The sequence below is a fragment of the Astatotilapia calliptera genome, chromosome 8 (genome assembly GCF_964374335.1).
Source record: "Astatotilapia calliptera chromosome 8, fAstCal68.1, whole genome shotgun sequence".
NCBI classification, from domain to species: domain Eukaryota; kingdom Metazoa; phylum Chordata; class Actinopteri; order Cichliformes; family Cichlidae; genus Astatotilapia; species Astatotilapia calliptera.
This window is the reverse complement of record NC_137429.1, coordinates 9,869,486-9,883,066: the sequence shown is the minus strand read 5'-3', so window position 1 is coordinate 9,883,066 and position 13,581 is coordinate 9,869,486. Positions and strand designations below refer to the sequence as shown.

The following is a 13,581-nucleotide window of genomic DNA, read 5'->3' as shown; positions in this document are numbered from 1 at the left end:
AGGTTCAAAGGTCATCTACCCAAAGCCCAGCTCTATCTCAGCATTGATTAAATAGTTTTATCATTCTGAGTAAACAATTGAAGTTATTTGAATCAGTTGCAGCTGCTGGTTAAGCAGGCATGGGCCAAGTACTTAAATTCACCATACTTAAGACAGCGTTGGTTTTCATTGTCCACCCCTTTGTTTGTCTGCTTTCAACTTTTGGTTTTTGGTGAAACTTATCAGGTCCTTTTACACCATTTAATACACAAATACGTGGTCACACACACTCTGCTGTGCATACCCAAAAGACATGAAACTGGTAATATCCTGACCTTTACACATCTGATAAAATGTTGTCATACCTCTCCTCCTCCTCAGGACAAAGGCAACATTAGAGTAGTGTTTAATGTCGGCACTGACGATATCAACATCGAGGAGAGCTCCAAGTTTGTCAACGACGGGAAGTACCACGTAATTCGGTTCACCCGCAGTGGTGGCAATGCGACCCTCCAGCTGGACGACCTGCCGGTCATAGAGCGTTATCCCTCAGGTAGGCCCTGCCCCGCACGTATAGGCCCAACCCTCTGACTCATCACACCACTGCCTGTCCTGGGGGCAGCGCCAGCTATACTTTATTCCAATTCAACTCACTTTCTAATCAGTGTTTTCTTTCAATGTTTATATTCAAACACTGAGGTTGAGACATATAATTGCAGCTTTGTTTTATGTTATTGTGTTTGAAATGAAATATGTGTGATCTGACATGAAACATGACTTTTTAAACCATAAAATGAGGTCGTTTTTACAATAGCTTGTATACTAGCCAGCTATGTTATGTTAGGCCTGTTAAATAGTGTTAAAGGTAATTTATGAAAATATTCAATACAGTTGTTTTTTCTCACCATAAAAGAAAATAATAACAGCTGGTGCATTTTTGGTCAAATAATAATTTAAAAACATGTCATATTTGGAGATAAATGTTTAACTAGAGTAAAAAATAAGAAAAAGAAAAAAGTGTATTTTGTTGAGTATAGTATTTGTTTTTATATTTGTTGGGTTTTATATTTAAAGTGGTAATCTTAGTTAGTAGTCTTTAACACAATGAGGCTTTAGGTAGCTCATAGCCAAAATGCTAAATGCTAGTTGTTGTGAGGTGTGTGTGAGTATGTAACACTAAACTCAGTCAGTCATATAGGCAGTATGTGACAGCTGTAACATTATTTCCCTGTGCTCTTGCAGATGTTAACCCCTGAAATGTCTCTTTAAATTAAACCCAATGAACAGAGAGTAAGAGTCCGCTCAGTGGAAACGTAGTGAATTCAGCTCTTCTTCTCTTCAAGCTGACCTTAACACAGTGACATGCCAACAATGAGCAGACCATTACTTTCTTTTCATTGCTGTTCTTTTTGTATCCAGCTCCTGTACCAAGTTTGGATGTGCGTAATTACTACTGTGTTTTCATCTCTAAATTAAAGGCAACATTGATAACGAGCGCCTGGCCATCGCCAGACAGCGAATCCCCTATCGGCTCGGTCGAGTAGTTGACGATTGGCTACTCGACAAAGGTAAAAACCCTGATTAAAATTCCTTAAAACTTTCAGCTTAAAAAATACAATTTGAAGACAGTTGACTTATTGTGCACCATCAACTAACATCTAAAAATCTAAATCCATAACTAAGTATTTAAAAGTTGGGCAGCTGTAGTGTGTAATACTGTGTAAACTGTAGTGCCTGTGAACGTATCTTGTTAGTGTGTATCTGATAATATCAGGTTAAAGGGACGATGGAGAGATTTAAATGTGAATAAATCAGAAAATAGAAAAGAAGTACTGATAAAAGATGCTTTATTAAATAATTTTGTTTCCTATCAAATTGTAAACGATAAAGCATTTTACTAAAGACTATATGTTGAAAAAAAATTTGTAATCAAATTAAAGTACATGCAAAGTATTGTGCCATGTAAGAATTATGTAAATTTGAAATGACTAATAGAGCAATTCTTTTTGAAAAAATGTAAAAGTTTTCCTCCTAAACTTCAGCAGAGCTCCTTAAATTAGACTCTAGTCCCTTTAACAGTGAGCAGTGCTAGAGCTTATAACCTGTGCATGCTTCATAGGGCTGTGACAACAGTTCTCTAGATCTCTGTCTCTCTGTCTGCCTGTCTGTCGCTCCTTCAAATACAATGTCGTGCCGCACAGCCATCACCATAGCAACCATCTGTCAGCCCCGTCTTCTCGGGGCCCTCTGACTCCTCTCATCTGCTCACTCTTCCTCCTCCTCCTGTTCTTTGCCTCTTCATCCTCCTCGTCAACTTCTCAGTCTCTTCACCCCCTTCTCCTTCTCTGGTTCTCCGTTCTCACTCTTATCTCTCTCAGCCTCAGCCTTCTCCACGGTTCTCCACGGCTTCGATTTTGCTCTGCCATGCATAATCTATCCCATCCTCTCACCATGGCTTTGGGGTGGTGGATTGTGTAACACTTACTTTGTGTGTATGTACGCACGTATGTGACCACTGGAATGTGTGTGTGTGTGCGTGTGGCTGTATTTGCGTGCGCCTGTCCACCTTTTTTCTATGTGTGTTTGGTTGCGGGTGTTTGTGTGTGTCTGCGTAGGCCGCCAGTTGACCATCTTCAACAGCCAGACAACAGTGCGCGTTGGTGGAGGCGAGCGAGGTGCAGCCATGTTCCAGGGACAGCTGGCTGGCCTTTACTATAACGGCCTCCGCATCCTCAACATGGCCGCTGAGGGGCACCCCCACATCAAAGTGGAGGGGAGCGCGCGTCTTGTCGGCGATATGCCATCCTCCTCGATCACCCCGCAGTCCAGCGCTTCGGCCGGAGGCAACCGTTCAGACTCCGCCCCGTCCATCAGTGACATCACAACCACCACAGCCACTAACAGGAAGCAGGGTGGAACACCGCAGGTCAGAGCACCATCAAGCTTTTCTTTGTCATCTCATGCGAGGAAAACCTATTAAATCCAATCTGTGTGGTCACATAAAGATCTGCTGTTCCAATGTAATTCCTCAGATATCTTCCTTTCGTGTGGCAATAGGTAATTAAAAAGTGGTAATTTGCTTTGATAACTTTCTTTTAGCACTCAGTAAGAGGATTAGCATGCCGCAGCCCACTAATCAAGGATGGAAAGATATAACAGGAAAAGTGGAATTGTTTTATACTCCGCTCAGAGCTCCGCTCACTTTACTCATGGACCACGTTTCATATGCAGTGTTTCACATAATAATAAGAAGCACTGGATAATACGTCAGATTTCTTCTACTTTTGACTGCTCAGTTCATTTCACCCTATCCCTAGCATCATCCCCTTTCACACCAACCCTCAGTATGTCCTCCTCCTCACTACATCTATTAATCTTCTCTGTGGTCATCTTCTTTTCCTCCTGCCTTTCAGTTCCATATTTAGCATGCTATTATCAGAGATGGCAAAAATACAGACGTTCTTTAATGTCTGTAAAAGGTAGAGCCTCTGAAAAGTAGCTCTTTGGACAACGTTTCTACAAGCTATTTTTGTGCAAAGCTAAGTGCTATATTAATATAATAATAAAATAATATTAGTACATGGGAATGCAGACTTTTTTCACTTTGCCTCCATACCCAAACAGAAAAATGTGTGCCGTCAGGGTTTAAACTGGAGCTCCAGGAGTCTTTCTTAATGTACAAGCTGTCATCAGCTGACCTGTGCTGCTGCTGAGGTTGACTGCTCTTTGTGGGTTTTCACAAATGAATTCAACATGATGTAAGCAGATATATTCAACAAGCTATCTTGACTGATTTCCATCCCCTACACTGACAGCATACTGTTTGTGCTGTCTTTATACAAGACAATATACAGTTAGATGGAGATTGAACTTAAGTGAATAATTCTAAGCATCATCAGCTAAAATTCAAATTAATCTCTGCTACCCTTTATGTAAGCTAACACTGACCAAGAACACCAAGCCACTGTGCTCCAGTCCAGCACAGTGCTTTACATTCACCACATTACAGTAAGCTAAACTTTTTATCCTACACTAAACAGCTGAGTATTTTCATATAACTTTGAATAATACAAAGTTAGAAATACGTCAGTTTGTTTTGCAGAATGTTGGAGCTTGAAGCCTTTCAGGTTGTCAGATATCACTGATCTGTCCTTACCTTCAAATATAACCTCTTTTCTTTCTCTCCCATCCTGTCTTTCTCACATCTTTCTCCATCTCTGAGTGAAATACAGTAGCTGTACTGTTAGCTAGCAGACACGCTGTGTGACAAACTGCACACAAACATTTTGTGCGTTGGCTGATATTTGTTGAGCTGATAGAAATGTTGCGTTTGAAATAAATTGCCACTTAAAAAAAACAAAAAACAAATTTACTTCCTTTATCCTCTGTTTCCGTAGTGCTAGCTAGAAGTACTGCAATCACAACTTACAGACTAGTCTTACCAGATTAGTCTCACCAAGAATGCTGTTTCAGATCATTCTAGCTATTTAAATCCCTGAGTATAGACTATAAATGATGCATAAATTACTATAAATTTCATCTATTTGTATGCAATAAGCCCTGATGATGGATACACCCATAGGGTTATCTTTTTTGAGTTATTCCCTCCATTGTGACTCATATCATTTTGGTGTTTGAAGGTGTGCTCTGATGTGAGGTGATATCTTCTTTCAAATGTGTTAAATAAAAAGTAATGAGCCTATTTTTAAAAAAAATAGACTAGTAAAGTATAAATACCTGAAAATATTAAAGTATTTGTGCTTCATTACTTCCCTTCTGCCTGCTATATATTGTCCTGTTAGGGCGTGCATTACCCATCGTAGATTAAAATTAAAATTAACTAGAAGCACAAGGTGGACAATGATGACTCCTCAGGGGCTACTCAAAGGCAGATGAGAACTGAAAAAAATAGTTTTTTTCTCATGCATAGCAGTAATCTGACAGGGTGTATAGCACAAAAAAGTTTCCAGATAAAACTCAGATGGTAAATATAATAATTACAGCGTCAGCTCCTTAGGCCCCTTGGGCATTAGGATACTCCAGCATCAAAGTCTTTCACCTGACTTTAAAGGGAATCAAAGTCTGAACAAGTCTTATCATCTATAAGTCTGCTGCAGCCACAGACTGTATATAAAAGTTGGACATAGCCACTGTGATATCACCCTGGAGTTTCCCATTTTTAAACTTTGATTTGAGCGTGTTGGCTATCCTTGGCACTGCAAGATATGGTATTCTGTAGTGCTATTTAACAGCAACAATTGCAAGGTAGATTAGACATAAAACGCCAAAACCCAGTCGAACCCTATGAGCAGCACTTGGCAATAGCAGGAAGGAAGAACTCCCTTTCAACAGGGAGAGACCTCGTGCAGAAACAATTTGAATATAAATTCATAAATAAATTCATAAATAACATAAATTCATCAAATTTATGTTGTAAACTGCAAATTCATCTTTGTATGGGGTCTATGATTGCGGCTCATGGGATATATACAAGATTTATTTAGAGTTATATATCCGCAAATAGAGGAAATAATGCCACAAAACTAAAAAGTCCAATATCTTTAAAAAAAACATAGATTTTGCTCCAGGAAATACCATAGGCACTTTTCCTAATTATATTGGGTGATTAATAGGTTTTTATTTGCCCTGCAGCACTGTTTGTTTGTCTTTAATGGACAGAAGGCTCACTTTTTGCTCCAGCACAATCACAGAAATAGACTAGATGGCAAATTTACCGCTAAGTGGTCCCTCCCTTCTAAATTACTGCAGGAGAATTGTTTGTGCCAGTGGAGGATGTAATAGCTTTCCCATAATATGTAAACTGATGCAAATGGTACAATAGAAACACAAAATTGTTATTGTGGCATTTTTATAGCGGCAGCAGCTGAAGAGTCGATGCTAATGTCAGAGGATACATTGTGAGCAGGTACACCGCAGACGCCTCTATTGTTCAGATCACTACAGAGATGTTATCAGGCTCTTAGTGGGCGTCTGTGTGCTGCAGTTCTCCTGTGTTATAAAACTGTGCGCCAGCAGCACTGAAAAAAAAGATTTATTTTTTTTTTCTAAGTGATACAAGTTGCCATGGAGATAGTGAGCCCCACTACCCGCTGCTTGCTTTCTTTCTCTCCCAGCCAGTCTCCCACAGAGACTAGCTCCTCTGTGTATAAACCGCCAGCTGTTTCAGACATAAATAATAGAACGCAGAGAGCTGTGAGCTAAGCCTCAGGCATCAATAATGGATATGAGAGCTGGAGGGATAGTGCTGCAGAGTGACAGTGCTGTCACAGGGCCTTTCTTTTCACACTCTTCACTGCTCAATTTCTCAATGTGTATGCGATTTAAGCGAACTGTTCCTGCGCCTGTGATTTACTGATGTGAATGCTGAATCTGGGATGTGGAGCTATGCAGTGCAGTCAGCATGAGAAGTGGGTCAGACCCACTATATGCTCGATATACCGCAGCACGGGCGTTTGCTCGTCTGTGCAAGTCAAATCACTCCAGTTGCCCCCCAAACTCTATTTTTGTGAGTATGTGTGTTTGTCTTGTTTAAGAAGAATCTACAGCTTCCCTATTGAGGCTGCCTAGTGTTGCCTGGCAACCAATCTGGCCTTAATCAAGACACACATAAAACATTGAATCCACACACGCGCGCGCGCATACACTCAGGTGGATCGGGAACAATAAGTTGTATTGCAGCACGTTGCATCAGAGGAGGGGCAGTGAGAGCTGTCTTACAAAGGTGCAATGGGTCCGAGCACTTTGCCGGTTTCTCGCACACGCCTCAAGTTTGCGTGTGTCTCTCAGTGGATCTGCCTAAGTTACCCCATGGGTTTGCTCCTGCCGTCAGTGCTTTGTGCAGTAAGAATATGTTATGTGCTTCCTCCTGACGTCCACACTGTGTCGAGGCTTTTTTCGTGGGGTTTTTTTGCGTGTTGAAAAGTGGAAGGGATTAATAATGCATGACAGCTGAGCACCAGCGAGGAGAAGAGAGGGAGAGTTTGTGTGAGTGTTTATGCTAGAGGCTGCGCTGAGTCACAGAGCTCGAGTTTGGTTTTGATGTTCCCTGTCTGTCGGTGGATGTGTGTTTGCGCGCATTCATGTGTTTGTGTGTACCTGTGTTTGATGGGAAGACTGATGGAAGAAACTCGAGGCTCGGAGCTCTGCCCAATTGGCTACAGGAATCAGCTGACCCAGGCACTTCCACGTCTCATGCCTCGCTCGCTCCTCTCCTCTCCTCTTTCTCCGTCTGTTTTTTTTTTTCTCTCTGCCTGCATCGCTATCTATACATCTTTCACATCTTCGTCTCCATCTTGCCTTTCTTCTACTTGTTATCGATCTTCTGGTGATACTTTCTCCCTCTTCCCTCGGTTATTTTCGCTTTCCCTTTGCTCTTTCTCTCCCTTCATATCTTTCCATATTTACTCGTCACCCCCCCCCCCCTCCTCTTCTCCCTCCCCCTCCCTCCCTGTCTGTGGTTGAGCTCCAGTGATAGGCTGTTAATGCAGGCGGTGTATGAGTCTATCTCACCATCTGCAGTAGTGGAGCTAGCTCCTCTCCTCTCTCGTCAGGATCTCTTCATCAGCCTGCCAACTTCAGCCTGATCTGGTGTATGCTCGCGTGTCTGTGTAGATGTGTTTAAATAGAACTAGACCAATGGAGCATGTTTGGCTGTCATAGAGTTTGTGTGAGTACATGTGTGTGTGATTTCCAGTTGTGAAAGTAGCAGACAATCTGTTGAATCTTCTGCAAGAGAGTGTGAGGACTGAGTGCAGCTACTATGTGTGAACTAGGCAGTCAGGGAGGCATGGATGGTCGTTGGCACTGTTCGGCGGCTCAGGTAGAGATTTTACTCTTTAAGCATGCAGATATTCTTCTTGTCACGCTCGCTTTGTCCACCTGTATCTATTTTTTCCTCCCTATCAGTGTTCATCTGTGTCCATTATTATGTCAGCATGCTCTATTGATAGACCGTGAAAAGATGGGAACAAAGAAGGAGGGTGAGGCAGAGGGGCGGAGGATCCTCGGGCATACACTTGCTTTGGCAGATTTTCTCTGAACTTCTGTGGGTAATCAATGCGATTTAAGTTGTGTTTGGCATGTCCCCATTTTTCTCTTGTGTTCACTGCCTCCCTTGCGATAAGTGGATCAATACTCCAATTGACACCCTCCCTTTGGATGGGGTGGTCAGCTGACAAGGTGATGTCACAGATCAGAGGAGGGACATTGTAAAAATGTGCTCCTCGGCTTTTGTTTTAGCTGAAGTCAGGATTCAAATCAGGTGTCTGCGGAGGGCACATAGGTGTCTTTGAATCAATCATCAAGCACCGTGGCTCAAAATTGATCGCCGACAGGTGTCAGGGGTGGTGTGTTTCCTGCGGCCTGATTGGTTCATGTGCTATTTCTTGGCAAAGGCACAGAGGGTTTATTGACTGGCTGAATTCCAGAGGCTAAGCTCGCCCTAGCAGCATTTGACAGTCCAGTGGGCAGAACTGATTGGAAAGGCAGCTGAGGAAAGAGTACGAGTCAAGCATCAGTAACCGAATGTAACTTTTAGGCCAAACTGGACTACAGCAGACTTGTAAGGCCAGTGCAGGCTTTTTCAGAGGTTTCACATCTCCGCTACTCACACCAACTGTGCTCCTACAGGAAGAAGAGACTGCGAGGTTTAATGGCAGTTTAATGAGTTTCCGTTTGCTATTCTTGTCCTAACTTAGACATCTCAGCGCTTTGATTTGGTTTAGATTTCTCCTCCACTTTAGTTTCCACCTCTGTTGCTCTTCTCTCTTTTTTAGCTCCGCTGCTCTCTCGCCTCTCTTTTATTCCGTGGGTTACTAACATCCACTGCAATGCATCACAATCCAATTTTAATTTAATGCTGGCACTGAGCACCCAGTGTGGTTAAAGCACACACACGCATGCACACACACGCTCACACATTTAATATCTCTCATGCCGAAGCGTCAAGGCGGGCGATGTTTAACAGTAGTTCATGAATATGCGGAGCACATTAGCACCGTGTTAAGTAAAGACCGCAGCACTTTGAAGTGCTCCTCCTCCTCTCCTGTCTTCTTTTCTCTTTCTTTCTCCCCAATAGCCTCCACCTGAAATTCCTTTTATCCATCCATCTATCTTTAACTCCCTCCCTCTTTTCTCTCCTTTCTCCTCGCACTCTGGCTGGAACTGCAAATCAACGCACAGGTCCCCGCTGAGGGTGCACACTCCCTTTTTTTTCCTCTTTTTTTATTCCCCATCATTTCTAACAGCCTGAACTTAGAGTTGCCATGGCAACAAGAGGAGCAGGGACTGAGAGGAAAAAGGGCGCCTTTTCCATTGAGAGGGAGCAAAGCATGGAAAAGGATCGGTCGTTGAGTGTATTAGTGGATTGGTGTAGGTTAGAGGTGGGCTATAAGTAGAAAATCAACATGGTGCTCGTGGAGAGGTTTTGAATAAAAGAGATTTAAATAAACTATCAAACGCTTAACAGATATCTAATGAAGGCTGGTTTTATTTTTGTCCTCAGCCTCACGTATGAGCATTTGCCAGTATCAGATGGAGATGGCAGAATGCAGATAGAAAGGCCAGAAGAGAACAAAGGATGGGGAGGGTTGAGACAGTACTAGATAATAACTAAGCAGTCTCCTTGTGGTTTTAAAGGGATTCAGTGTTTCTCTTCTCCTTCTTCTTTCTTCTTCTCTCCTTGGCACTCAGGTTTTGGCCGCCTGCTATTGCTGGGGGCTGTAACAGGCAGAAGTGTTTATGGTCAACTGAAAACGGGTGGGCGAAAGATTGGTGCTGTGTGCTCACACATACAGGAAATAAACAGAAGGGGTGTGGGGAACTGATGGTTTCTGTCTTAGAAATGATGACGATCATGAGTTTGTATGTATATGAATGTGTGTGTGTGTGTGTGTGTGTGTGTGTGTGTGTGTGTGTGTGTGTGTGTGTGTGTGTGTGTGTGTGTGTGACACGTTTGCCAATTTTTCTCCATCTTCTCTTCTCAGTCGACAGACGACCTGCTGGTGGCATCAGCTGAGTGCCCAAGCGATGATGAAGACATTGACCCATGTGACCCCAGTTCAGGTGAGAAACATTAACTAATATACATGTGAAACTGCCTTTACGCAGCTTTTATGTCACTCGTGGGCAAAATACATCCCCCGGGCCCTCTAAGTCTGGCCGCCAACATCCAATAAGTTAAAAAAAAAGATTAGTTATCAATATACATGCTCAGTATGTGGCCCTTGGAGAGAAAAAAACAATGCTTCCTACCTGTTTTACATCCTCCACTCGCACTGCTACCCATTTTTATGCTCTCCAGTTAATTTTTTATTTGCGCTCAGGTTTCCACCCTCGGGCATTACCTAACACTCTCCATCTCTTCCTATCTTCCCATCTGTATCCTGCTCTTTGTCATTAAAATTTCATTTTTATATATCCCATTTTATTTACCTCCTCCCTCCTTCACCTTTTTCTTTTCCATCCCCTTATCTCTGGACAGCCATAAAATTTGATATTTAAATTCTTCCTTATAAATCATTTAATATGGTGTGAAGTCTCACCGTACTGCAGCTCTCTCTGGCTGTTGTAAAGTGTCAGAAGTATGTAATAAAACCTGATATAACGTGCACCTGTGCTCTGGATCCTCCTCTAAGCGATGTGTACTGTAATCTAATTACGCATTATGTGATGATATGTAAACAGCTTTGGCTCTAAGCTGTAGCTTTCCCTTACCAGCGTGTAGCATTATGCAAAACGCTTGTCAAATAATTCATCACCATGATGCATTGTGTCTTCCAGTTCTCCTCCCACCATCATCGCAGGCAATCCAAATTAATAATGTATAAACTAAACCATCATATAACATCAATTTCCTCCTCTCTCCCCTCACAGCCCGCCCTCCCCTGCCAGAGGTGAAGATGTTCCCGGGTCCGTCTGAGGTGGTGCGGGAGAGCAGCAGCACTACGGGCATGGTGGTGGGCATTGTAGCAGCTGCTGCCCTCTGCATCCTCATCCTTCTCTACGCCATGTACAAGTATCGCAACCGCGACGAAGGCTCCTACCACGTGGACGAGAGCCGCAACTACATCAGCAACTCAGCCACACAGCCCAATGGCAGCGCTAAGGACAAGCCGCTGGGCATCGCCAAGATCTCTAAAAACAAGAAGAACAAAGACAAGGAGTACTATGTCTGAGGCGGATGACTTCTTAAACACAGACATATACGCATACACCTTTATATATATAACGGTATATGTACATAAATAGATATATTCTCAAAAAGAAAAAAAATACACACAAACACACATGACATAGACATGCTGATCTTAATGTTTACTCCCCAATAATCACACCTGCACACATGCTGGCAAGCACAAACATGCACACAAACGAGCCCAGGCACACACACACTCAAGCACAAACATACACACACAGACTGGCCTGAGGGCATGAGCCCTTACTGTACAGTATTTACCAATGAGCAGAGCCTCTGTGAGAGGCTTCTTTTATGAACATTAACACCATTCCAAATGATTTAGAAAGCACCAGTTCAACTCCCAGTTAAGAACCATTTTGGGTCAGCCTGATAAGAAAAAAAAAAAGAGACTCCCCTGCCACAGTTGGACCTCTTCAGTTGGACTAAGAGAGGTCAAGGAAGACTTTAAGTGAAGCACATGGCAGACAGAGTGTTTGCGTGAGAGGCAGAGCACCAGAACAAAGATGTAAAAGCACCAAGACAAGCACCAAGTGTCTCTCTTCCAAGCTTCTTGGCCTTTCTCCCTGTTAGCAGATGGGGCTAGAAGAAGCAATGAGGATGCTGAGGAAACAAGCACACCAATGGTCCAAGTCTACCCCCAGACAGCACGGCAGGAATTCAGGGTGTAGCCAAAGAGAGACAGTGAGTTGCGAGTGGATAGGCAGCGGCAGGGCTGGTGCACCATTAATATAACGGATGGGCTGTGGTTGTTACGCTGCAGCGCTGCTGTTTTATGGCACCCTGAAAATCACAAAACAGTGTAATCAGTGAAAAACTGAAAGATGTTTTCCTGGACAGGAGACTTCAGATGCTACCTACAGGCACCAGTCTTGCACTGTGGTGTCTTGCACACACACACATACGTACATAGACTACATACAAACACACACATGGTAAAATTAAAAAGGATCTACACATGCAGACATACACTTACCTGCAATGCTAAAAGCGCAGCATATCTTCATAACTGACACTGAAGACTATACAAGAAGACATTGGTGAAAAAGACAACGCTCATAATGATAACTGTTATGGCAACGATAATGATGAATATGAGGAACATTTGGGCAGTATAGACTCTGGGGAAGGGAGGGGGGGGATCTTATTGCACGTGAATTATCTTACTCCGTGTGATTTATACCGCGTTGAAACTCCAGAGGTTACATCGTGACGCACCACCATCATAAACTCACCACCTCGGCTTGAAGTATTTCTGAGTACGCACTTCAAATGGTTTTTCAGTCTGTGGGATACAACAATGATTTCAGTCGCCAAATCGACTCTCAGATCAAATCTTCATCGGCAAAGCGTGACCATCTCGAGTGTGCTGCATGCCCGAGCTGTGCTGTGGAGTGGTGGCGTGTCCCACTAAGTCCAAAGGTGGTAGGTTTGTCTGCAGGTGGGAAAGGAGGAGGGGGATGTTGTGGGTTGCCGTCGGACACGTGCGCCCCACGACAGGCCACATCCTGTTTCCTAGCCTGATGTCTTACAGGTCACGCCCACTATACCTACGCTAACCAACCACCTTTTATAGCAAAAACCAGCTGAGGAAAAGAAAAACATAACAAAGTAAATGTTACCATGTGTTGCTAATAGATAGAAAAGTCCAGTTCTTGATGCCATTGGCTATACGACAACTTGAGTTGCTTTGATTTCATTGGCTCTCCCTTTTCTCTCTTTCTCTTTGCGTCCTCATGTATTCATTGCTGTTGGTTGACAGATGAATCAATACTCGTGACATGTCCCAATACGGGACAGACGGATGGGTTTCCCATGGGCAATGGCGAATTATCTGTTTATGGACTTTTTGCAGTGTCTGAGCCCTCTGCAGCTCAATAAGTGTAGCCCCACAAGATACAAACAGTGCCATGACATGAACAAGCCCCTACAGTTCTTCCAAGCAATGTAACTAACCAGTCGGATGCATGCAAAACAGACCAGGGCAAGGAAGGACATGAAACAGACTGTGTGTGAGATTTCAAAGTATAAATGTCAAAATTAACTTAACATCTCCCCTTATTCTCGCCATCCTTAACTGGCCTTTTTGACCTGCCTCTTTCGTGTTTCCCTCTCGTTTACTACATCTCCCTCTCCTCCATGTCTGTTGCTTTCCTTTACCTCTATCTCTGTTGTGTTGCCATCTGAAAACATAGGAGGCGTCTCAACAAGTGGGATTATTCTACATCTAGGTGTTCATTAACCATGTTTATTTTCTATATGTACAATTTTTCTACAGTATTTACTTTTATTTTTATTGTTACGGTTCTTTGATGAACATAAAGTGGAAATTTATTATGAAAAATAGTTTTGAAGATTAATGAGTAAATAAAATATTACCCAAGTGA

General features: G+C 42.9%; 1 protein-coding gene across 24 annotated transcripts in view; it reads left to right on the top strand.

Annotated features, from left to right (window-relative positions):
- Positions 1–13,581, top strand: part of nrxn1a (neurexin 1a) — a 68,248-nt gene extending 54,667 nt beyond the window's left edge. For 13 of the 24 annotated variants that reach the window (XM_026178399.2, XM_026178402.2, XM_080305047.1 and 10 more), the window contains 4 exons: positions 361–532; positions 2,595–2,905; positions 9,984–10,062; positions 10,873–13,581. In XM_026178399.2, the coding sequence (XP_026034184.1) occupies positions 361–532; positions 2,595–2,905; positions 9,984–10,062; positions 10,873–11,174 (864 nt within the window). In that variant the 3' untranslated portion in view covers positions 11,175–13,581. Of the gene's footprint in view, positions 1–360; positions 533–1,457; positions 1,548–2,594; positions 2,906–9,983; positions 10,063–10,872 lie in introns of all 24 variants that reach the window. The other 11 variants (XM_026178401.2, XM_080305048.1, XM_026178392.2 and 8 more) reach the window with 1 other exon arrangement.